This window comes from Gopherus flavomarginatus, chromosome 3 (assembly GCF_025201925.1).
Source record: "Gopherus flavomarginatus isolate rGopFla2 chromosome 3, rGopFla2.mat.asm, whole genome shotgun sequence".
Lineage (NCBI taxonomy): Eukaryota > Metazoa > Chordata > Testudines > Testudinidae > Gopherus > Gopherus flavomarginatus.
Genome location: NC_066619.1, coordinates 165,748,334 through 165,772,537, shown reverse-complemented (window position 1 = coordinate 165,772,537; position 24,204 = coordinate 165,748,334). Strand labels below are relative to the sequence as shown.

The following is a 24,204-nucleotide window of genomic DNA, read 5'->3' as shown; positions in this document are numbered from 1 at the left end:
AAAATATTAGAATATTTGGTGTTTATTTAAGCAAAGATCACGTAAATATTTGTGAATTTAGACATTTACATTAAACTAGCCAATTCCAGAAGTGAGAGATCAAGAGTGAACTAAGTAGTAGTCTTTAGATGAGTTGATTCCCCTAGGATTACAAGGAAAAAGATGATTTCAGAGCTAAAGCCACTGGAAATACCACAGCGCCACCAGCTGGGTTTAAAAGATTTAAACAAGAAAAACTAAGTGCATTGGATAGAAATCTGTGCGGCTTCCCTTAATAACCAGAGAGCACATGCGTGAACGAGAGAAGGCAGCCCTTAGCGTGAAGAGACCTACAATTTTACAACAAAAGAAAAGCTAAAAATTCCAATGCCATGTCCTTGTATATTCTATCCTGCAGCCCCGGCATAATGCAGAACACGTGTCTATTTTAGAGAGTTAAATTATACAGCACTTATCTCATGCATTGCAGTAGCTAGGCAAGAACAAACAATATGTAAACTCAACTACTCTAAACTGGCCAGCCAGTCATCTAGCTAATCAGATCCAACAAAATGAGCAAAAGAAAAGAAGTGATCGAAAGGAAAAGCTGTCCATGGAGGAAAGAATATTGTAGTTAGAAATAATTGGATAAGGCAATATTGTACCTTGAGTTTTAAAGGAGAACCCCCCCCCCTTGATTGCTGATGGCAAAGATTAGCTGTTGTTGTAACTCTACACCTAAGTCTCACTTTAGCAAAGAAGCTAACCCCCTTGCAAGAAGTAACACTGAAGTCCTCTGGGCTGCCCACAGTTGACAGAGTTAAACATTTTCCTGACACAGTCACGTTACTTTAACCCATCCAACAAGCTATAGATGTTGCTGATAGCAGCATTGCTGTTCTCTTTAAAATTGAGAAAGGATATAATTAAAACACAATTTTTAGGGAATAATCTCATGGGGCCTTGTCTACTACCAAATATCACACTTACCAAATGATGAAAGCTTTTAAAATCTGAAATAAAATCCTAAATTTTAGCCCACTCTGTATTACTGGGCAAAACATTTAAAGCACAAATAAAATACTCTGTACTAATTGTTCCCACTAGGTGAATTCTGGCTTTACCTCCATGATTTTATGTCAGTTTCTCAGTTTGTTCCACAGAAATAATAATTTGTTTTCAGGCTAGTTACAAGAATAGCCAGCTATAAATTATATAATAAATCTTCATAATTTCTTCATATTTTCAGCTTTAAAACATCTTGTGTATGTCTAGCCAAATGGTGTTTGAATATTTTTCTGTGTTGTAGTAAATGCAGCCCTACTCCATAAAAACACAATGCAATAATGGTATCATATTACTCACCCTATTTCATATGTGTATTCATCCTGGTATCAACTGCATTAGGAGCCAAAATAATGCTTTACTAGTTTTTACTCCCAGTAGTTGTGTAGAACCAGCATAACCCAAGGCTTTTCCCCCTTCCCAGGCTCTGCATTTGCTAGATTCCAGTTAGAAACTAATCCGTTACATCTGTGCAAACCAACTGACAGAAATGAGGATTTACACAGATGTCACCAATGGTATTATTTGGTCAGTGTAATCTTTTTACAGGTGACATGAGTGAGAAGGAAACCCAGCTTGATTTGCAGAACCTGGGTTAAGATTCTAGAGCTGATAACTAGGGTAAAAAAAATTAGACTTTATTCTGAAAATCATTATCAGAACAAGCTAGGAACCCAACAATATAAATTTTAGGTAGGTACTTTTCAGAATAAAACCCCATGTTAGGGCAAAGCTAGCCCATTTCTCTGGCTGAGGAAGGCTCCTGTGCAGCAGAACTGATGTATTCCACCGCACAAGGGGTAGACTAGATGTGATAGGAACCAAACACAAACATATGTGTTGAAACTAGGGGTGCTGGTTGTGCTACCTCATTTCTTGTCCCCCCCACAACTTGAAGTGGTTTCTATCATATAGAGGATTTACAGTTTGGGTCAAAGGTTCTCATATACACACTGTTCCCTGAGCATAAGATATATGTAGTCTAGATACCATTAAGGCCCCTGTGGGACAAAATGCCTGGTGCAGGCTAACAGCCTCCTGGCTGTACACATTTTCTTCTCCCTCAGTTGCACGGGATTGTGAAGAAACCCTGCATAGACTGCTTCAAACATTGGGCTTTGGACATTTCCTGGGTCTGGTAATGCATTGGTGCATTTACACATCCATTTGCTACGTGAATGTTCCCAATGCTAACACTAGAGCTGGGGAAATATTACAAAAAGAGTGTTTGCAAGTGTTCATGGTTTGGTGTATTGAAGACTGTTGTGGAACTGCAAACTATCACTTTAAGAGCTGGGCAGCGGTGGGGTGGTGGTTCTGTTTGCAGACCAGGGGCTCTGTAGCAAAGCAATAGGAGCTCATCAGCAGTCAGTCTGGTAAGCACCTGCTTAAAGCAAGAGGGGAGTGCGGAGCCTGATGAATGTTACCCCTCTGCCTTAAGAAGCAGCCTCTGTTGGAGTTTTTCTGTATTAAGGTTCTGATTTCTGGGAAATAAGTGGTGTTACACTGCAGCCTTCCACCAAGAATATTGTGTTTTGATCTCACTTCGCTGAGTGTATGTTGTGCCCATAACACATTGGAAGGCCCACTGGCTTTTTGGTTTGATCATGTTCATACCATTCCTTTCTCCCTCAGCTTTTTCTAGTTAGTCATAAACATTGAAGCAGATAAGTTTTTGTTTGACTGGGTTTGTGGGGAACTAACAGAGATGAACATGCCTGAACAAGAGCACATGCCCGTGTAAAATGTTTCAAGCTGCTGATTAGGAAATAATACCATGTGGCTTCAGAGAACCACCACAGATAATAAATAGCAACCCCCAACCCTCATAGTCTGAAAACTGTTTATTCGGCAACTGTTTACAAATAACACATTTGCAGAAATTATGTTCAGTTCCCAAATCATCTGCAAATATAATAAGCCTAAATTTGTCAGATAATTTAATCACACTGATGTAAGTTTTAGCTAACAAATATGTATTTTAAAAACAGTTTCAGGTATGTGACCTGTATTTACAGCTACTTCCTAGGTTAACATGTGGCCTATAAGTACTCAGTCTCCTACATCTGTGATCAGGCTTCTTACTGGAAAGCATTCGGGCCCTCACCTCTAGTCTTCCCCCAAACCACCACTTTTGTTGCAGCATGGGAAAGAGGTCTGCTTTGTCCCTTGCCACTCCCACTGCCCTTCAGCCTGCTATGTCCTTTTACTGCTCTGCAAGCAATAATGCACTTCAGAGCAATGTGTGCCCCTTTGCAGGACTGACCCCTGAAGAAGTAAATGTATTCACTTTAGTGGGTTCTGTTGTTCTTAAACACATCACAATATTTTGAATGAGGTTTACTTTGTATTGCTCACATCTTCTTGTACGCAGATTTTTCGGAGTTGTATAAACTGCTTAGGAAATACTGCTTGTTCTTTAGCACAAAAAGTGGGAGGAGTTCATTATTTGCAAGACCCTAATCGTGTAGATAGCTAAACAGTATCCAAACAGCAGCAGATATTAAGCTGTAATGCTTGTAAAAATTAATGTTGGGGACAAGTCCCTATTTTCACTCAGCGTTATTCTGTAAATCAACACACTTCTCTTTCTTACACTGCACAGAGTGCGTGCCTTACACTATCAGGAAGTAATGATCAGGCCTTAAACAATGTATTGAGTGTTAGGAATATAAACTATCCACACTATTAATGTTGTGTTTTCTTTAGCCTATTTTTCCATGTGTAAGCAAAATAATTAGTAACACCATAGGTGAACAGTAATTACTCTTGCTGTGGTCTGCAGTGATATTCATACATATACACACAGCTATCCCCACTGTATACATTTGAAGAAGCATGTTCACGGACAGTGGGGAGGGGTACAATTTATTAACAGTGTCAGTGTGCTATAGTGCTTCTCGATCTTTTTTTTTGGCTAGTGTGACTGTTATATCTGCTTAGGATACAGAGCCCTAGAGAGCTAACAGCCAATTTAAGAATTTTGTTTCAGATTGATACTGTGCCACTCCATACCACCAATTTCAAACTGTGCCTAGCAAATTCATGTTGTGCATCTACCAATTTATCTAAAAGCTTCTATAAAGGTTGTTTTCAACAGCGTTCCCCCTTCTCTTCTTCCAGGCTGCACTAGGTGAAGATGGGGCAGGGAACCATCTTGTGGTAGGTGCTCCTCTGGGCTTAGGTCTGGGCAGTGGAATGTCTGTCTTGCACCCCTTGCAAGCGCTCTACAGCCAACCAAGGAAACAGGCAGTAAAACTGCCAGTGCTTCTCTCTCACCTTTCTCCTTCTTCCTCCTTTCCCTAGAGCAAGAGTTGCCTAGTGGAAGGAGTGTTGTGTGGGTAACGCACTGGGGTGAACCTCAAGGAACATCGGTTCTATTCCTGTTTCTGCCACAGGCTTCCAGAGTGACCTTGGGGAAGTTGCTTAATAGTTCTGTGCTTTAGTTCCATGTCAGTACAATAAGGATAATAATGCTTCCATTAAAATAATTCCTGTGCAGATAAGTTAATATTTGGCTGATACTTGAATAATCTGGTGAGGTGGTTATCTAAATACCTAGATAAATAGTAGAGGAGCTACAGCAGAGAAGGAATGGCTGCTCAGACAGGAGAAGTCAATGAGGGAGGAAAAATGGTGCCCTCCCTACCAAGAAGGGCTGGGGGCACCTATGCTTTCAGCGGCAGGTGTTTGTGTCTCTATTCCCTGCTCAGGTTGGATGGGATAACTCCATGGCTTTTCATGGAATAGAGTGTCAGAAGGACAAATGCAGACAGAAGAGTCATGCACCAGCAACATGTGGGAGCAACAGATTCTGTGCCACTCCACAGACAGCTGGGGTGGAGGCTGGTTGGCCAAAATAGTTACAAATGTCAATGAGAGGGTCCTGTTTGCACTTCAAAAAACAAAACATTGTTTTGAGCTGGTTAGAGAGAGGCAGGCAAAGCCTCTGGCAAGGGCAAAAGACTTAGCTACCATGGTTACAGTAAATTAACTGTGGTTTGGGCCCACATTCTCTTTAGAGCAAACCATGTCTCTAAGTGGTTTAAAACTTGTAGCATGGACAGTTCCTCAGAAATGAGACAAAACCTTGTATTTCATAATGAAAAACAGAACAGAATGCAGCTGAGCTGCCAGTTCTGTCTCCTCTCCAGCATTATATGGCACCACATTTATAAACCTCTAACTACTAACTTTGGTGAGTGTCAGGATATTTGTTGTTTTTATTAAAGCCCCAGCTCCTGTAGACGTGTGAGTACATAAAAAGCGCAGCTTTCACTAAACTGTACACTCAAATTTCTAGCCCTTCCTGGGCTAGAAGAGGTCTAAACCAGAGGGCAAAGACAAAGATACCCACATTTAGTGTTTGTCAAAAATCTCATGATTTTTCAATATTCAGGTTAGGCACTGAGATACATTTTTGGATTTGATAATAGAAAATAGTCTCAGGTCTTTATGTGCCAGCACTATTTCCACAATGATGCTGCACAAACATTATTTTAGGAAACAATTCTGCACTTAAAAAAAATCACAGGCTTACCTAGCATATGCGGGAAATAGCGTATTCACTAGTAGTAGTGTTGCGCTAATGGGGCATCCTGTCCTTTAAATGGGAGGGGGAGTGTAGGAATATTTGGGTGGGCAGTTAGGGGAGTAGCAGAGTGTCCTACATTTAGTGATTATTGTAGCAATTATTAGCGTTAGGGCTTGGACTGTTTGTAAGGATCTGTGCAGTTGCAGAAGGATTTATATATATTTGGTAGTTCTGAGCTAATCCTTGCACAGAAAATGTAACATACATTCGTAGGTGCATGGTACCTTTCATCTTTGAGATCATAATGATTATGTATTTTTTATTTATAAAAATTAGGGTGACAGGCATGTTTGAAATATGAAGTACCTTTTTCCTGTTTTGTGGGTAGCTCAGCTGTGCTTCTGTAATAGTCAAGTGGTTGTTCAAATTGCTTTATTGGTTTGAACTGTCTTTTAAAAAAGAAATCACTGTTACATTTGAATACTTTAAAAGTCATACTAGGAATCAGCCTTTCTGGGATACTGTCAAATGATTAGACTGGGGGGAGGAGGGAGGATTCTGTCTTGGTTTTGTGTCTACACTTATTTCAAAGTAAAAAACATACAGAAGGCTTCTGGTGTAACTTCATTAGAGTACCAATGGTATTTCCAACAGCAGCTGCCTTGTTAGAGGTGCTACTGCTTTTAATGGCCTAATTGCTTTTATAGGACTTAGGTCTTTTAATAAAAAACTTAGTTATTTGATATTCCAAAAATGTGCCAAAAGAGAAAATTGTCATAGACTAAAATATAAAGGCTGGTAAATGGCAAATTAATATTCCTGAGTGAGATTTTCGTAAGTGCAGTGTTGGTTTTACTCCCATAGAAATTAATGGATGTTTTACTTTTGACTTCAGTGAGAGCAGATCTAGTCCAATATTGAGTACTCTTTAAAATCCATCCCCTAATATTTATGTAACCCCTTTCATCCAAAGGCTTCTCAAATTATTTTGCAGACTATATATACACTCCTGCACACAGCATAGGTGAAGGTGAAAAATGTTGTACATTACAGAGCCATGTGATAAGTGCATTGATCTTTGACCACCTCACCTGCACTGTGTCCACTGATTCATCCCCACCAGGACTTACTCTACTATTCCAAATCCATGGAACATTCAAACAGCTGTCATTTAAAAAAAAAATTCCACATGCTACAAAGGCAGAGCGTTCCTCCCCAGTTTCATAGGCCTGAGATGCAGGATGGATTATATTTAGTGCTGGATCACTGATTGGTTTCAGTTCAAGATATCATGAGCCCTCAGGGCTATTTTGGAGAGGCAGTAGCTAATAATACTTACCCCATCTTTCTAACACACTTTGACATCTATAGTTGGAAAAAATATATATTATGGGCCAGATTATAATTGGCTTTATCCTATCCATGCAGTAGCGTAAGGTCTATCATCCACTCCCTCAGCTCCTTGGGGGTTTTAGCTGAATTGCTGTGTGTTTGAGCAGGTGGGGAAGGGGGAGCATTGGCTGCAGTAAATTACTTCTTTTCTGGAGCAAAAGGAAAGTGTGGTCAGGGCCAGCCGTGTGCTGCCCCTCATGCAGGGCTTGGCCTGACACTCACTCAAGCTCTGTGTATATGTAAACCACACTCTTTCAGATGAGGTTACTTAAGCACAGGGAGTTCTGTTGACTTGGCTGAGTGGCATTGTGGCCTAGGATTAGTAATTGCCTGGGAGAACCAAGAGACCTGTGTTCTGGTTGTTTGACTCAAACTAGACCTTTTTTATCGTGAAAGTTGTACTGTGTACATCTGTGGGATTAACTACCACATAGTGAAAATATGTAGCTTGTTAGATACACATTTAATGCAGGTGATATTATTAGCTTGATTAGAATAATAGAATATCAGGAGGTCCTCTAGTCCAACCCCTTGCTCAAAGGAGGACCAATCTCCAACTATTTTTTTTTGCCCCAGATCCCTAAATGGCCTCCTCAAGGACTGAATTTACAACCCTGGGTTTAGCAGGTCAATGCTCAAACCACTGAGCTATTCCTTCCCCCTAGTGCAACTTACTCCTTTAATTTGATCACCCGGTGTGACTTACCCACCCTCCTGTATTTAATATTGTGCAAACAGTGGGTTTGATTTGCCACTGCATTATTTCAGCTGTAAATGAATATATGCCCAGTAACATACCAAGCTAAATGTGTTGATTTTAATGGAGTTACACCAGCATGAAACTGGAGTCAGCTCATAGTGAACCAGGCCCTGTATATTCATTTAGCTACACAAAAGACAAAAAACACTTGGATGTTCGAGAAGCAAAAGAAAAAACAATTTAAATTGCTAAGTGACTACAGTGTAGTTACTCATTACATCTTTTACAGAACTCAAGCACTTAAAGTAAATAAATAGCTGAGGACATCATAAAATCTTACACTGTCCACAAAGTTTTTTTTCCAAATGTAAAGAAATGTATATTTCATCACAAAGCCTGACACTTAACTCTGACCCAAAATAAATACTACTCTTTCATCAGTAATCTTAAAAGATGAAAAGGAAAAAATAAACCTTTCTGAAAAAGAAACATGGCTATCATAATATATACATATGAATTTCCCATTTTGAGCAGCCACAAATGCAAATACATGCAGACGTAGTTCCATACATTGCTAATGCTATGCACTTTCTCATTACATTATGTATACAATTTCAAACTCAAGAAACAGCAGCTACAAATGCTACAACCACAAAAAATAATACTGCCACTTGATAAACGTGTTGTCTGACACTTTCCCCCAACAGTATCGCTTAAAATATTTAAACACCAAGGGCATAAAACCAATACATTAGAAAAAAAGAATCCCTCCTACTGAAAACACCCAACAAGCCATAGGTCAGAATTAAGTTCTTTTCCTCTTTGATGAAATACACATTTCTTTGTAGTTTATGAGAATAAAGGGCTAGTGTGTCCCTTTTTTCTGGTTAAAAATCATGATCTCATCATTATGTCCCACTGAAGTGTGCTCATACATATGTGATTTGCTTGCCACAGAAATGGTGCAGGGCCTGTGGCCAAACTGGGCAGCTCTCCAGGGAGCCAATGGAGACCAGTGCTGCCTGCAAGGAAACTGAGCCCCCAGCACAAGTTCTGGTTCCTGGTTGGGCTTCCCCACTCTCCTTAGTATCACAGGTTCCTCTGGGGCAATGGTGGGCTCTACTTGGTGCCACGTGGACATGGTAATATGGCCTGACTCTTAAGTGGTGCAAGTCTCTTCACAGGGCTGAACTTCACCCACAGTAATTCACTTTTCTGGATGAAGTTGAGACTGCAGTGTGCCCAGGTAATCCATATTCTTGTGAAACATGCCATGGGATTTTTAATTCTCACAAGTAATCAGAGCGGAAAGAGTGTCTGGGGGTTATAGCACTGGACTTAGGAGGCCTAGGTTGACTTCTAGGCTCTGCCACACACTTACTATGTGACCTGGGGCAAATTACTTAATCTTTTTGTGTCTCATTCTTCCATGTGTAAAGTGGGCGTAATATTTCCCTACCTCACAAGGGTGTCAAGTAGAGAATGTCAGGTGAGGTACTATGGTAATGGGGGGTGGCAGATGAGAACCTAGGTAGATACTGATTTTATCTCTTGTCTGTGAGATGATTCCCTCATGAAGTACATTGATCTCTAATTTTAGGGCATTGGTTTAGACTTAGAGATTCCATAGGATATTAATCAGCCTCACAAACAGTAATCTGTCTTAGTTGCTGAAATATGACAAGATCACAGCCTAAAATAATTTGGTTTAAACCAACCAGTCTTGATTTGCATTGTGAGTGCATACGTGCACTTCATCCTGTTACTCAGAAAACTCTGTTGATATGACCCATTCTTACAGACAGCTATTTTACTAAAATGTTTAAAAATCCTGCACACAAGATTAAAAAACCCAACGATCTGGGTTTACTGTAGGGTTAACAAGGGGAATAATCTGAATGTTGGTTGTGATTCAGTTGTTGTTTTGAGGCCTTTATACATTATCCTGGATCAGGAAAGCTTACAGCTAAGAAAAAGTATGTTTTACTTTTAAAGGCAGTCCACTTTGCACACCTGTAGGAAATTAAAGCAAACCCAGCAAATAGTGCTCTGCATACAGTGGGAGTTCTGGCATAGAAAGGTGCGCTTATAATTCTGCCTGCTTTACAGTATCCCAAGTAAGCATGGAAGACTGCAGTAGTCAAAGATGTAAAATTAGCATTTCCATTAGTAAAGACAAAAGAAATGACCACAGAAACGTTGGCCCTGACCACACTATAGTAGACCCCATGATAGCCCCCACCTTTTCTTGATTTGCATGGGTACTTTTTTTGTTTTGTTTTGAGATCTATACTATAGTTACTCCCCTTCTTAGTCTCTAGCATCCTTTTATAATGTGGTTCTCTGGAGAGGAAAAAAAAAAAGCTTTTCCATATTGTTCAGGGAAACAGTGAGCTCTGCCTGTAACAACTGTATTTAGCCAGCATAGTTTAACCCACAAAGCATTCTAGATAGATGTTCTATTTGGGATATGTTCAGTTGGTTGGGTAATTGGAATTACTCTATAAGCAACTCATGTTTTCTTGAAGAATCATTTCTATTTTTGATGGAGTTGCAATAATTTAAACACTTGTCAATAGTCCAGAGTAAAATTTGTATCACATTGTTTTGAAAGGAAGGAGAGATATTTGCAGGGTTTGTTTCCCCCTCCCGCAATATATACCCTGACTGGCAGAGTTATTTTAGAATTATCTAGCTTTTAAGTGTTTTTATTGCCTTGCTACTTTCAATGAGTATAAATGATAGGAACAGGATACCCATGAAATGCAAGAGAAATGATCTAGTGCAGACTGGAGCACAACAAATTTCAAGCATTCATGTTTATCTTAGAGAAATGACTAATTCAGGCCCTAATCCTGCAAATACTTATGCAAATAACTGTACTTGTGACTAACCCCCAATGAGTGTAATATGCATACGTGTTTGCCCATTGCTTTTCTTTTAGATGGAGCTACGTAACTTATCTCTTAGTGCTTTTCTTTTAAAACATAACTAAGTAACTTTCACCAAATCAGTTTTCCCTTTTACAGGGCTTTAAATCAAACCTTAGCTTTTGAAATTCTCACAAGGTGGAATTTAGTTATCTAGCAATGAGTTGGGATAGCATGATATTTATTTGAAAACTAAAACACCCTGTCCCATATAACATTAATGCTGGCTGAGTGAATGTATGAAACGCTAGCACCGCTTTAAAATCATGGTTCAGTTAATGAAAGCTGAAGTGTTGTGAACAATCCAATAGAAAACTTGGTATTAATTTGGGTGCCCCAAATGACTACATCATGATTGATATTAAAGGAAATAATATCAATTTGGCCATTAGTTTAAGATAGTACTGAAAATATGCAACCCAAATGAATAAAGATCGAGAATACTGTAATTAACTAAGGGGCATATTTTGCCACCTGTACTCATGAGGACATAGGCGTATGGCTACTCACAGAGTACGTTATGATTTCATTTTAAATGAGGAGGCAGAATCTAGTCCTATAAAAATAAATCAACAGAACAAAATAGGCCATATATCAAGAAAGTTTCTAGAACTTCTAGGCTGAGATTGAGATAGGTCAGATACTGAGTGCTTCTGAAAGTAGGTGAGAATTTGGGGAGAATGCAGTTTAGGTCTAAACTTGACGTCCCTGTCAATCTCACACTGATTTCCATGAGAATTCTACAGGGGGTATGATGAAAGGCATAGGCTCTAGTACTTACAGTTCTTGCTTTAAAGGATGGTTGCTGTTTTTCCCCCAATACATCTTATATATTCAAATACAACACCAAAGGTGAGACTCATCCCTGCTCCAGCCCTTTACACCAGGTGAAGGGGCTAAAGAAGTTCTATAAAGTTCTGGATCCAGCTGGGAGAGAATTTCCTCAGTGATGGAAGTGAAGACGACAGTCACAGGCTGCTTTTTGAAGGTCTCCACAAAAGCCCTGGTATAGCAGGTATGGTGGATAAGGGGTGTCCTGAGGCAGGGCCTCAGAATGTAGTTCTGTAAAGATTTTGGGCAGCTCTGCTGCCATAAGTTAGAGAGACCCCACAGCTATCTGAATTACGCCAGGGACTGCTTAAAGCCACCTTAGTCCTCCCTCCCAATGCGCTAAGACACAGCATAGAATCTCATAGGCACAATGGGACCTACACTTTCTTGGCTTCTGTGGGTTACCACAATATAAATGTTAAATAATGCACACCTTAAATTGAAGGATGCAGACACAGTTTGACATTTCCATGTTATTTAGGACAAATAGGAGGAAAAGCAGGTTTAAAAAACAATTTTATTAGACAAATTATTTAGACAAATTATACACAGAAAGCTCTGCCACTTGTAACTGAGGCCTCCAAAAAGTGTTGTGTATTTGTATAATAGGCAACACATCAAAATAGGCCTATTTTAAATAGTGTACATGGTTAACAGTTTGTTTATAGCTAAAATCACTGCAACATCTGGTATGTCCCTACATAGCCTGTAAAGAAATTTCTTTTTCTTTCTTTTTTTTTTTTTTGAAATCAGAGTTGTGTATGAGTTCATGAATGTTACAAGGGGAAACAAGTTGTGCATGCTTTTAGATACTTGCTACCCTGGAAACAAAATGGCTATTTGCATGATAAGAAATTGTTCTGCCTTACACAGTAGACAATATTTGAAGATTTAGTACAAAAACATTGACAGTACAAGATGCTCCTCCAGAACAGAATTAGCATCAAAATAGAATAGAGCTGAAGAATATACCTTTTAATTTCCCCTAAAGCAAATCACATAGGCTGATTCCTATATCAGTTATAGCCATAGAATCGGTTAGGTTAACGTAAGTGTATGGTTGCATAAAAAACCAAAAAAACCAAACTAACAAAAACAAAGAACTCAACATGGGATAAGTTGCTTGTTTTCTACTTAACAACATTTCTGGTTTTAAGGATTACAAACTGAAAGCTCATTCTACATTTCTAACAGATAAGAATGTTACTTCAAGAAGCCTGTGCCAAAGCAGGCACTGTTTTTGCTCTCATTGCTGTTCTTTCATCATTCTATATAGCTGGCACCAATATAAAAATTACACAGCTCCCCTAAATATAAATGACTATAGTAAGGGTTAAAATAATAGCTCAATCCATTTTTTTCTTAGCATAATATATGACTTTATTTAAGGCCACATCAATATTTCTCAAGGGTTTTTTGTCCCAGTAACACCATTATTGTATTGATTGATGGTACTGATTTGGAAAAGGATTTCTTAACCTTCTATGATCTACATTTAAACTTCTCTAGAGCTGTATTAGTTATCCATGGATGTGGTTTACCTAAGAGAGCTTTTTCCATTGGTTAAATTAATTAAAAGTAAAATTACCAAGTTTAGCCTTATACACTGCTGAATAGCCAATGCAAAATCTAATCAAATGAGTTACATCTGGGTACAAACATTAAATTAACCCGGATGTTCTAATAAAAAAGTATAAAATAAGCTCTGTTGGCAAACAATACAAGTCAGAATAATATTAAAGCCAATCTCTTTTCTAAACAAAAAGACCCCCTGCACTGTATAGCTTTCCTGTATACAACACATTTTTACTAAAGCTTTATTAAATGAATTGCAATTGCAACGGCTGCCATTTGATAGATATATATACACACATACATATGTATATATATTTATGTGATACTAATTAACACAACAGAGGCTTCTGCCATATAATACAGTTTACTGTACATAAGAAAAACTTTTAACACTGTACAATCACATAAAGGTCATATGCACTGTTGCAGTGCAAAAGTAGATTTAACTGTAGTCTTTACTGGCATAATAATGGCTTTTTGTAATCCTACAAAATTGCATTCTCATATTATGTGGCCTGAATGTTTTTGTTCCTTTTTTCCTTTTTTTTAAATTTGTTTTTATTTTACTGCAGGGTTTGCCTTTGGTCCACAGTTAAAAGGACACACAACAGCAGCGGAGCACTGAATGGATGCAGCAGAACAAATGTAAAGGATTGAAGTTATTGCAATTATATAAAAAATGGGGAAAGAGAGGAGATACAAACGCCCTTCTGTGAAATAACTATCTTTTATCCATATTCAGTGCACATTTCTTATACTTAAAGTATATGAAAAGTGTACTAATATAAAACTAGTGGGATTTTTTTTTTAAAGAAACAGGTGACGAGAAGAGGAGGAGGAGACAGAGAAAGCAGGGGACAGGAGGAGAAATAGTGAGTTGTTACTAAGAATCCTGATTTTTTTTTTAAAAGTTACATCCATGTTAGTCCCACAATATTACAGCTGCTCCTTGCAAAGGGAGTCCTAAAAAGAAACAATGAAGAAGCTTGGTCTGAAGCTCATATGGAGGTGCCTCGATCTGGGTCATTACCGATATTGAGCCCCAGAGTAGGAGTTGGTTGGTATGGGATAGATGACATTGTTTTGATAGGACTTCTGAAAAAGCCCCCGTTAGGCGCCCTGTGCCTAAAAGGGCCAGTTCGGTGCTCAGGCATGTTGCCAAATGAGAAACCAGAAGCGGCTTTAGCTGACAGCGTACGGCTAAGAGTCTGGATCTGTTCTGGTATGAAGGTTGTCGTGGTGATATGAGTGTTCCTGAAGTCACTTATTTGCTCCAGTGCTTGGCGTGTGGGCAACGTGTCAATGTCCAGTGGGGTCAAATCAATTGATGAGGTGGAAAACTGTTTATGGGGGCTGTCGTCATCTGTGCAGAGGCTGTTAACACGTCTGTGAAGATGTTCCAGGTCAATTTCCTTGTCATCCTGGGAAAGAAAAAGAATGGGCCATTTATTGTTGCTGCTTTTTGTTGGACTGAATCTTTACAGTGGAACCTGAACTGCCCAGGAAATTGGACTAAAACTTAGTCTAACTTTAACTAAAACTTTGTGCCATGGGCGGCCAGTGACCCGGACGTTGGGAGAGGCTAGTCCCTGGCCCTTCCCCTTGTGCCTGAGGCCCTGCCCCCCTCCTCCTTTTGCCCCCTTCCCCGCAGGAGCCCAGAGAACCCCCACCACAGCCCACAGCCCAGCACCAGCTGCCCCGAGTCCCTTTGGGAGGCAGGCTGGCCAGCCTTGGCCATTGCAGAGTGTTGGAAACTGCAGGGGGGAACCTAGGGGCAGGGCCATGCTAGGCTGTTTCAGGAGGCACAGTCTCCCCCAGCCTAGGATACCTGCCACCCATGCTTTGTGCTAATTTACAACAGCTGAGGTCAGGTATAAACATCAGTGGTAAATCTTTCCAACTGACTGATGCTGACTGGATTAGAAGGAACACAGGTGCTCTTTAACCTTATAATGCATCTATTTTCAAACCCAGCATCTTAAGTACTAAGCTGTATGTGCTACAAATAGATGCCTATCATGAAAGTGCACGTTTAGAGCCAGGGTATGTGTGATTTAGATTAATGACAGTTTGGTAACAATCAGCTTCATATAATGAAGTGTAAACTCAGATAGCTGGGGTGATACCAGCTTTTCTTGAACTCCATACTGATGACTAAATGTGAGCTTCACATGGGAGCCTTAGAAGAATAGTAAAAGCCTCTTCATCAGCCTTAATTCTGGCCAGGCTGAGATTGATTTTTCTTTTTATTAGCTGAAATAGAATAAAGCTGAACTTCCAAACCATTTATTTGGGGGAGGGGGGAGTTACTGGTGGCTCATTTGCAATGTACCAGAAGAGGATACACAAGATGGTTTTTAATTTTAATCCCAAGAGTGGCTTTGATTCTCCTCCTAGTTACAGTGGAGCAACTCCACTGACTCCAGTGGAATCACACTGGTGCAGGTAAAAGGAGAATGAGGTCCATTGTACTTACTTTGGTGTGTGATCACACCCTCCTATCCTTGCCCTTTTTCTTCCTTAAACTAGCCCAAAGGAATTCAATTAAAAAAATAGGAGTACTTGTGGCACCTTAGAGACTAACAAATTTATTTGAGCATAAGCTTTCGTGGGCTACAGCTCACTTCTTCGGATGCGTTTCTGGTATCTCTGACATCCTAGAATGATGCATTGTGATACTTCTCTACTTGGTCTTAGAGACTAACATCCGAAGAAGTGAGCTGTAGCCAACGACAGCTTATGCTCAAATAAATTTGTTAGTCTCTAAAGTGCCACAAGTACTCCTATTCTTTTTGCAGATACAGATTAACATGGCTGCTACTCTGAAACCAATTAAAAAATGTTATGCCAGTGTTATAGCAGAGAATTTAAATGCACAAAAGTAAAAAGTGACAAAGCTATGGGCCCCAAAGTAACTGTAAATCACCTGTAGGCCACATTTATTAATAATGAACTGCAAAGCATAACTCACATATGCAAGGAATGTCCCCACTAATCAGGCTGTAGAGCTTATTCATCACAGAATGAAATTTTAACTAACCTTCTAAAAATTCACTTTCGTTTCCATGAAATCAACTGACTCTTCCAGATCAAATAGAGAAATATCACAATGCATCGTTCTAGGATGTCAGAGATACTGGAAATAACAACAGCATGGGCCATAGTGGTTCATTTTTGACTTGCAGGCTTGATTACTGCAACTAATTGTAGGTGTGATTCAAAGGTCACTGGAAAGACTCCAGTGTCAGTGAGATTTAGATCACTGTGTCTAGGAATGAACCCAGGCCCCCTGAAAAAGATCCACATAGTAAACATGTGACAGCCCATCTGCTTAGCACACTGGTCACCAAATCTCTCTGTACTGAATGCTGAGTCCAGTTCAAGGTCTGCGTTCTGTTATTCATGGTCCTTGGTACTTGAGAGACCACTTTTCCTTCTTTGACCAGGACCTACTGTGACAGTTGTGAGACTCTAAGGGTATGTCTACACTGCAATTAGACACCCGCTGCTGGCCCATGCCAGCTGACTCAGGCTCACAGGGCTTGGGCTAAGGGACTGTTTAATTCTAGTGTAGACTTCCAGGCTTCTGCTGGAGACCAGGCTCTAGGACCCTGCGAGGTGGGAGGGTCCCTGAGCTTGTGCTATAGCCTAAGCCTATGGAACTCACTCCCCAAAGAGATAAAAAAGTACCACAGACCTCACTATTGAGACAACTAAATGTGGGATTGACTTTCCCTCTATAATTTATGCATGCACAGACCGGTCCGTAGACATACACCACACCCACCGAACCAAAAATAAAACCAATGATACTAATCAAACTATTTCTCCTATAGGCCGAGGAAGAAGATGGAGAAAGATTGTCTGTTCTTAAATAATGAGGAGGTGCTCACGTGCTATGGTAACAAAGGCCACGGAGAGTCCAGACTGATACTCAGAGGCTCAGTCATAGTGCATAAATCATGACTTTGCCACTGTGGCACTGTTTAAAGTCTCCTCTTTTTCTAACTTTGAAATTTATAAAATAACTTTTATACTACTAAAATTTAAAATAGCAATCAAGCAAATGTTTAAAATTACATCGCTGAGGAAATACTGAAACTTGAGCTAGGTGAATAATTTTTTTGGTCTGCTGCCAATTCTAATAAATGGAAAAAAATCTTTGGATTGAACCTCGAACAACATCTTTCAAATTTTTTGGTGATTCAAAAAAAAATTATTTTCAAAAAAATTGAAACATTTTGTTTTGCTGTTTACCATCTTTGAACATTTTTGACTTCTCATTTCAAAATTTCCCTTAATTTTATTTTAAAAGTTGTTTGGAATCAAAATGTTTCATTTTGAAAATGTCAAGGTTTTTTTTTTTTTTAAGCACTGAAACTATTAGATGAAGTTAATTTGTAAAATCTCAATGTTGCTTAATCTGCATATTTCACCAAAAATATTTCAGTTAAAAGATTTCACACAGTCACACCTGTGACTTAGCTGAGCCCCTAAAGGGCTCTCCAATATTGCTGCTGATTCTTCTGCTATAAATAGGGTCAGACTGGAAAAAATAAATAAGTAGTATTCTTTCTGGCTCTGCCCACAACCCAACCTCTGCACTCACAGTAAGATTGTGCATATCTCCATAATATGGTCATTCTTTTTTCTCTCTCTTGTGTTTTGATGAGTAGTGAAATATTCAGCAGTGTTCACATTTAAATTATCATCAGGCTTTAGAGTCAACATTCCATTCAGATTAATGGGGAGAGTTCTCAGAGCTTTTGTTTAAAGCCGTCTGTAGACTCAGGCAGACATCATTGAATGGGTTACTTCTGGTTTACGACTGTCAACCATATTTTTGCAACCATAGGACAATTATTTTTCAGCATAAATGCTTGGATTCTGGAGCACAAGATGGCAGCCATCAGCAAAAAAGAGCTGGCTTGCTGACCACAAACTGTCCCAGCATGACCCCTAATTCTGGACTAGTGGCCTGGAAGAGGCAATGGATTTCATGGAAGCTAAAATGAATGTCAAGAATGTTAGTTAAAATGTAATTCTTTGAATGAGCCTCATAGATGGGATAATGGGGACATTCAGCTCTTATTTTCATACTTAATTCAGTTTGAGTCAAGCGTTTCACATCAACTTTAAGACATAAATTTAAGAGCAAGCCAGTAAACAATATTAAAAAGTACAAGGAGGCCAACTTATAGCAGCTGAGGCAATGATAACTTTGAATTTCCTGACTTATATTATTTGAAATACACACATGCACACACACACTAAGTATCATTGTGAAGTTTCTGAAAGTTTGGGCTAAGTGACAATTTGGTATATTTTGCTATATAAGTATTTACTGGTTTTAACTGAGAGTTTCCTATTTCAGAAGAACCCAGTTTAAAGAGAAGAGAGAGTTTTCCTTTTTAACAACAGTACTTGCCAGAAGTTTAAAAAAAATAAAAATCTCAGAACCAAAACAGTAAGCAAAAGGTTTTAAAAATTCAAAGATCAGTGCTGTAATGAGTGAGTGTAATTATTTCTGATTATACAGCATAAGACTGGCAGGCACAATACTGGGGAAATTGCAGATAATGGCAAAACCATCATACACAAACTTAAAGCAATATCCTACAACAGATGTCTATGGCTATGTAGATAGAAAAAGTGTAATTGGTGGTGATGCACTGTAACTTGTCAAGCATCCTGGATTGCTATAAAATGGCGTATCTCTCCCTAAAATCAGTGGTCTGTCCTCGGCATTTTAGAATTCCCTAACCAAGATGTTAAAAAATGGCTGTCCATTTTCAGGTTTCTAAAAAATCTGGCCTGGTTTTCCAAAGGGCTGAGCATTGACTTCGGGTAGATATTGAGAACAGAAGCAAATAGGAGTGCAGGTCCTCTGCACCTCCAGAAATCATACGAAGTTCATTTAGGAGCCTAAATATGGATTTAGTAGTTTAGCTTTGGTAACCTGTTTCTGAAAATCTGAGCTATCGCATTTGGGGGGCATGTTTTGAATGCCGGAGTGAAAGAGACCTTTCAAACTCATTGGCAATACCTGGAGCTGATCCACAATAGCAGGCCTAATGTACTAATTACTGATGTATTACTAACATAATATTCTACTACTAATTCTTGTGTTCCATTGAGAACAGCTCCCTGCCACACACTACCAATATATAGAATTTATTTTCTTTTTTCATTTCTTTCTGGCTCTTCTAAAAAAGAGAGTCAGATTTCACAATACAGGTTTTCAGTGACCTTGCTCATCTTACAAATCAGAAAGCTGTGGAATTATTTCAGAACCTATGTTTCCCTTCCCCCTTTACTGCTATAAATTCAAGACAACAGTATGCAGATAGCATGAAGATATTCCACAGTAAATGAAAGGGTCCTATACCTCTTTTGATGGAACCCGGGAGCCTTTCCTTTTATTCCACCATGTTTCCAGCATTGCAATGAAACAGGAGAGGACAATCCCAGCAGCCAGGATGCAAAACACCCCTGCAAAGCTCTTTATGTCCAGGGCGCCTCCTTTCTGTTTGGTATCCACTGATGAGTATAGGTCACACTGACCATTCTTTGGCCACCATTTATGCTTCAGTATATCCATGTCTCCATTTTGCTGAAGTTCTAAAATCCTTGGGGAGAAAGTACAGAATCACCGGTTATGTCAATGACAACTGAAGCTTACATTTGCACAACTGAAAGCAGAGAAGTGGTAGAGAACATGACCATACCACTATTCCATCCTATGCACGTGGATGGCAAAACAGATGAGTTCACAAGGGATGACTAATAAGCCCGAAGAGGAAGTTTCTTGGCTGGAATACTGGGCATGGTGCCCACCCTCTGTATTTATTTTTCTTCTTTTAATTACCCTCATTGGAAGTTATGTGTATTTCTGATTGCATTTCAAATACAGAATAGCATATTTCTTTTTCTTGCTAGCCAATTTCTGTAATTTGGGCTTGTTACATACAGAGAAATATTTTGGGCTTTATTAGTTTGAAAAGAAACAATTTGCTTTGCAAAGCAAGAACAATGCCAGACTGTGCCCTAGCAAATTTAACTCAAAAAGGGAAAGTTAGTTTGGAAGGTTCATTTAATATTCCACTGAAGACTGTTCTTAGCAGTTTGGGTCCACATTGCCTTAGTGAGAGCCTCTCCTCCCTGAGCGAGACTGTGGCAACTGCAATCAGTTAAGGATCTTGAGTTCACACACCTCCACTCCTGTTAAATGGGAAGTGGCTGGTGGCAGGGGACTTTCAAGGAAGGGTCTTTTCTCCTACCCTTGCTTTAAAACAGGGGTCTCAAACTCAAATCATGATGAGGGCCACATGAGAACTAGTACATTGGCCCGAGGCACACATCACTGACACCTTCCATGAGGCCCGACCTCTGTCTTGTCTCTTTCCACCCCTTCCCTGCCCCCATTCTAACCCCTTCCCCCAAATGCCTGCCCCAACTCCGCCCCCTCACTGCCTCTATTCCAGTGGTCCCTAACGTGTCCTGGCCCCCAGGAGAGCATCTGCTGAAATGCTGCCGAATTTCAGCGGCATTTCAGCGGGGATGCCTCTTGGCGACGCCGCTTGCCATCGACAAGTGATGTCATCGAGAGGCGTTGCTCCCGAATTTCGGCGGGGATGCCTCTCCATGACGTCGCTTGTCAACGGCAAGCGGTGTCATCGAGAGGCGTCGCCACCAAAATTCAGTGGCATTTTGGCGGGTGCTCCACCACCACAGTGGTTGTTCGGCTGGCGCCCGCCAGCCAAAAAGGTTGTGGACCACTGTCCTATTCCAATCCCTTCCCCAAATCCCGGCCCCAACTCTTCTCTGCCTCCTCCCCTGAGCACGCCTTGTCCCTGCTCCTCCCTCCTCAAAAGTCCTAAACACTGCCGAACAGCTGTTTGGTGGCAGAAAAGTGGTAGGAGGTAGGTGGAGTAGCGGGGACATGGTGCGCTGGGAGGAGGTGGATAGGGTACGGGGGATGGGGTGAGGAGCTTGGTGGGCTGCAAGAAAAAACCCCACGGACCACGTGTTTGAGACCCCTGCTCTAAAAGACTATGGATTTACTGGATAAGTTACATATATTTTGCAAGGCCTTCCATGGAAAGAGAGATGTGAATTGAAAAGGGAGACATTTATTTTGAGAGGATCTTTTGTGTGTTTATTGATCCAAATGAACCTTTAATTAACCAAAATAAATAATTCAGTAATTACATTTTTAAAAACTGATAAAAAAATGGAATTTTCCCCCCTTACACAAATGATCTGTGTTTCTTAGTAATGTTGGTAGGAAAGCCAATCAGTTGCATGGTCATTTGAAAAACACTATGCAAAAAACAAAAGCACATACACACACGCAAAGTGCTGGAACTTTCTCATTCAAAACCAGGCATTACATCAAGAAAGATTTTTTCTTTTTAGTACAAAATCAAAAAGAAAAAACATATAGGCCTAATTCTGCAAATGCTCTATGCACAACAGTCCAACTGAAGCCTCTAATAATACAATAAAACAAAATGGACATTGTATCATGTGGCCCAGAAACTTCTTAGGGCTAACTGGCATTAGGGCACAGAGGGGGTGCATAGGGGTTATAGGGATCTCTTGGGTCTGGTATGTACATTCTAGTTCATGAGAGGGTGTCTTAAATCAAAGCCAGTGCCACAATGGTCATCAATATAATCACAAAATGCATATATGGATATTGTGCAAGGAGTTACATATATGCACTGAAAATTATGTTCTGAAGCAGATGGCCAGCGCTATTATGGTGGGTCCCATGCTTTTTCTTCATGTGATGGGTCATGTGCTGCCTTTTGCCCAAGTTCTTGGGCAGTTTTGAGAGCTCCATTAGTGCCTTGGTGGGAAAGAGAAAGGGAGCAGGGAAAGGGATCTGGCTTGTCCTCTACTCCGGGTCCCAGCCCCGTCAGCTTCACGGGCTTTTTGCCCTCTTGGGCAGAGTTTCTCTCAGTCCTCTCTGCCTGCGGAGTCCCCCTGGTACTCTTCTCCTCTGGTTAACAACAGTACTCCTTCAAACTAAGGTCAGCTCTCCTTCCCCCTCTCTGTCTGACTGAAGGAGGGTTTTTTACTAGGTCTCTGGCAGGGCCTTAATTGGCTCCAGGTGCTCTAATTAACCTGTAGTAACCTCTCCTCAGTCCTCAGGGAATAAGGCTCTGATCATCCTCAGACTTATGTATCTCCCATCTATCACTTTCTTGCTGCCCTCTGGCCTTACTGTATCACAGTTCTTAAAATCTGTGCCTAGGGACTGGTCGCCAGCAAAGGTGAAAAACAGATTTTCAATCAAACAAGAAACGTTCATCTGTCTGGTTGTTTACAGGTTTGTGCTAGTATATTTGTGTGACTAAGATGACAACCTGGCATCCTTCACCTAGGAAATAAATGGACAGCAAGTTTGCTTCATGAAAGAGGATAAGGGGATGGACACTACAGGGAATGCTTTGAGGACTTGGGGGTTGGTGTGGGGCTATAGCTAACCTGTAGAGAGGGAGAGCAAGGACTGTAGAGACCTGGAAGGTAGCGCTTGTGCTGTCAGAGGCTTGTGGTTTCTGGGAGCTGATTCATGACAGACAGACAAGACTTCCTTATCCTAAAGGCTGGTGGTGGAGATGGGGCCTCACAACTGTGGGTAGCCCTAGGAAGCATCACAAGTTTAACTTAGCAGTGCTTTACAATGTGTCCCATATGCAGATTATTTTGATTTTTTTCAACATGCCAATGCCAGGCACTTTATCGTGCCAGTGAAGTTACTGAAACTTTGTTTCAGCATATACAAATCCTTCAGTGTCTTCCAAAAGTGGACCTATAACTATGTGCCTTTCCCTGGAACTAGTAGTAGGTTATTTTCTTTTCTGAGGGGTGTGGATGTTAAATCCCAGCAATGACTCTAGACTGAGTTTTCAGCATCCAATGTAGGAGCATTTTCCTGAGCAGTGAGTTAATGTCTCTATGCACCTGAAGTAGTCACTCTGGAGGTCCAACCCACATTAATGGGTCCCAGAGTTTTAGGAAAAGGAATTGGTCTCTTTTCAGGGCCCTGAGGTAACAGAGGAATTTCCAGCTAGAAATCAGCAGAGGTACCTCAGAAGATACAAGAATCATCTTGTTTATATTCCTTTACGTTTAATGATACAGTAGCGGGACACATTCTGTGCTGCTCCTCTGGGGGCCCAACACCAAAGGTGTAGCCTGGGAGAGGGAGGTCAATTGTGGCTTTAAGCCATGTTTGCTTTGTCTGGATTCTGAGTTAGCTAGGAGGCAGCTCTAATTTACAGCAGTCTTATCCCTTGTGTTACTATAGGGGTATGGCTGCCTGGAGCAGCCAAGAATCTCTGAAGTGCTTAATACCATGGAGACACTATTTCCTGTTCTGACACATCCATACGGGGAGCTTTGAAGGGGAGGGACTGCATACATCACCCCTATGCTGCTCCAGCAGTGAGGGAATTCTCTCCCAGCCAGCTGTGTTACATGTATAGCCCTTATGTGCTAGAGTGGCACATAAGGGTTGGGGCCACATTTGTCCATGATTTTAGTTCTCGCTGCACTTACATTCAGTATCTGGTTAGCATTTGTTTGGGCATGTGAGTCAAAATATAGTCAGATTCAGCATCTCTTGACAATCAGATCACTTCTATATAGGTCCCTATACATGGATTTAGGGGTCTAACTTTCAGCATCTAAGTTTCATCATTTTGGCCTTTGTACTTTTATCTTTGTGAATTACTATATGCCAGATACATAAACCAGTAATGGAAAAACAGTATGGGGCTGACTGTTTTTTCCTCAATCGCAGCTTTAAGCCCTAAGCAATGCTATTTTCTTCCTTTTATTCAGTTGGTAATAGACAAACATCTGGAATGAATGTGCTATTCTCATTAATTAAATTATTTTCTATTTATCAGTATAATTCCTGATTATACAAGACATCTTTTTAAACAATAGAAATTTGCAACAAATATCAAACTTTAGCTTGTTCTGTAAGACAGCAGTTCATTCCTAATTGTATCCCTGGTAATGATTTTAATTGATGAGCAATCATGTATAAGGTTAATCGTTTTAAGGAAATCATAAAAAATGTAAGCAAAAACTAGGAATACCAATTATACAACTTTATACAGCAAGTGTAGAAATGAAGAAAGCTCATTAAAAATTCATGTAAAAGTGCAGTTGAAATGGAT

General features: G+C 40.1%; 1 protein-coding gene across 1 annotated transcript in view; it reads right to left on the bottom strand.

The window, feature by feature from the left end:
- Positions 1-11,997: 11,997 nt before the first annotated feature.
- Positions 11,998-24,204, bottom strand: part of GRID2 (glutamate ionotropic receptor delta type subunit 2) — a 1,109,147-nt gene continuing 1,096,940 nt past the window's right edge. The window contains exons 15-16 of the mRNA XM_050944015.1: positions 19,395-19,635; positions 11,998-14,427 (exon numbers count right to left, since the gene is read on the bottom strand). Of these exons, the coding sequence (XP_050799972.1) occupies positions 14,005-14,427; positions 19,395-19,635 (664 nt within the window). The 3' untranslated portion in view covers positions 11,998-14,004. The remainder of the gene's footprint in view (positions 14,428-19,394; positions 19,636-24,204) is intronic.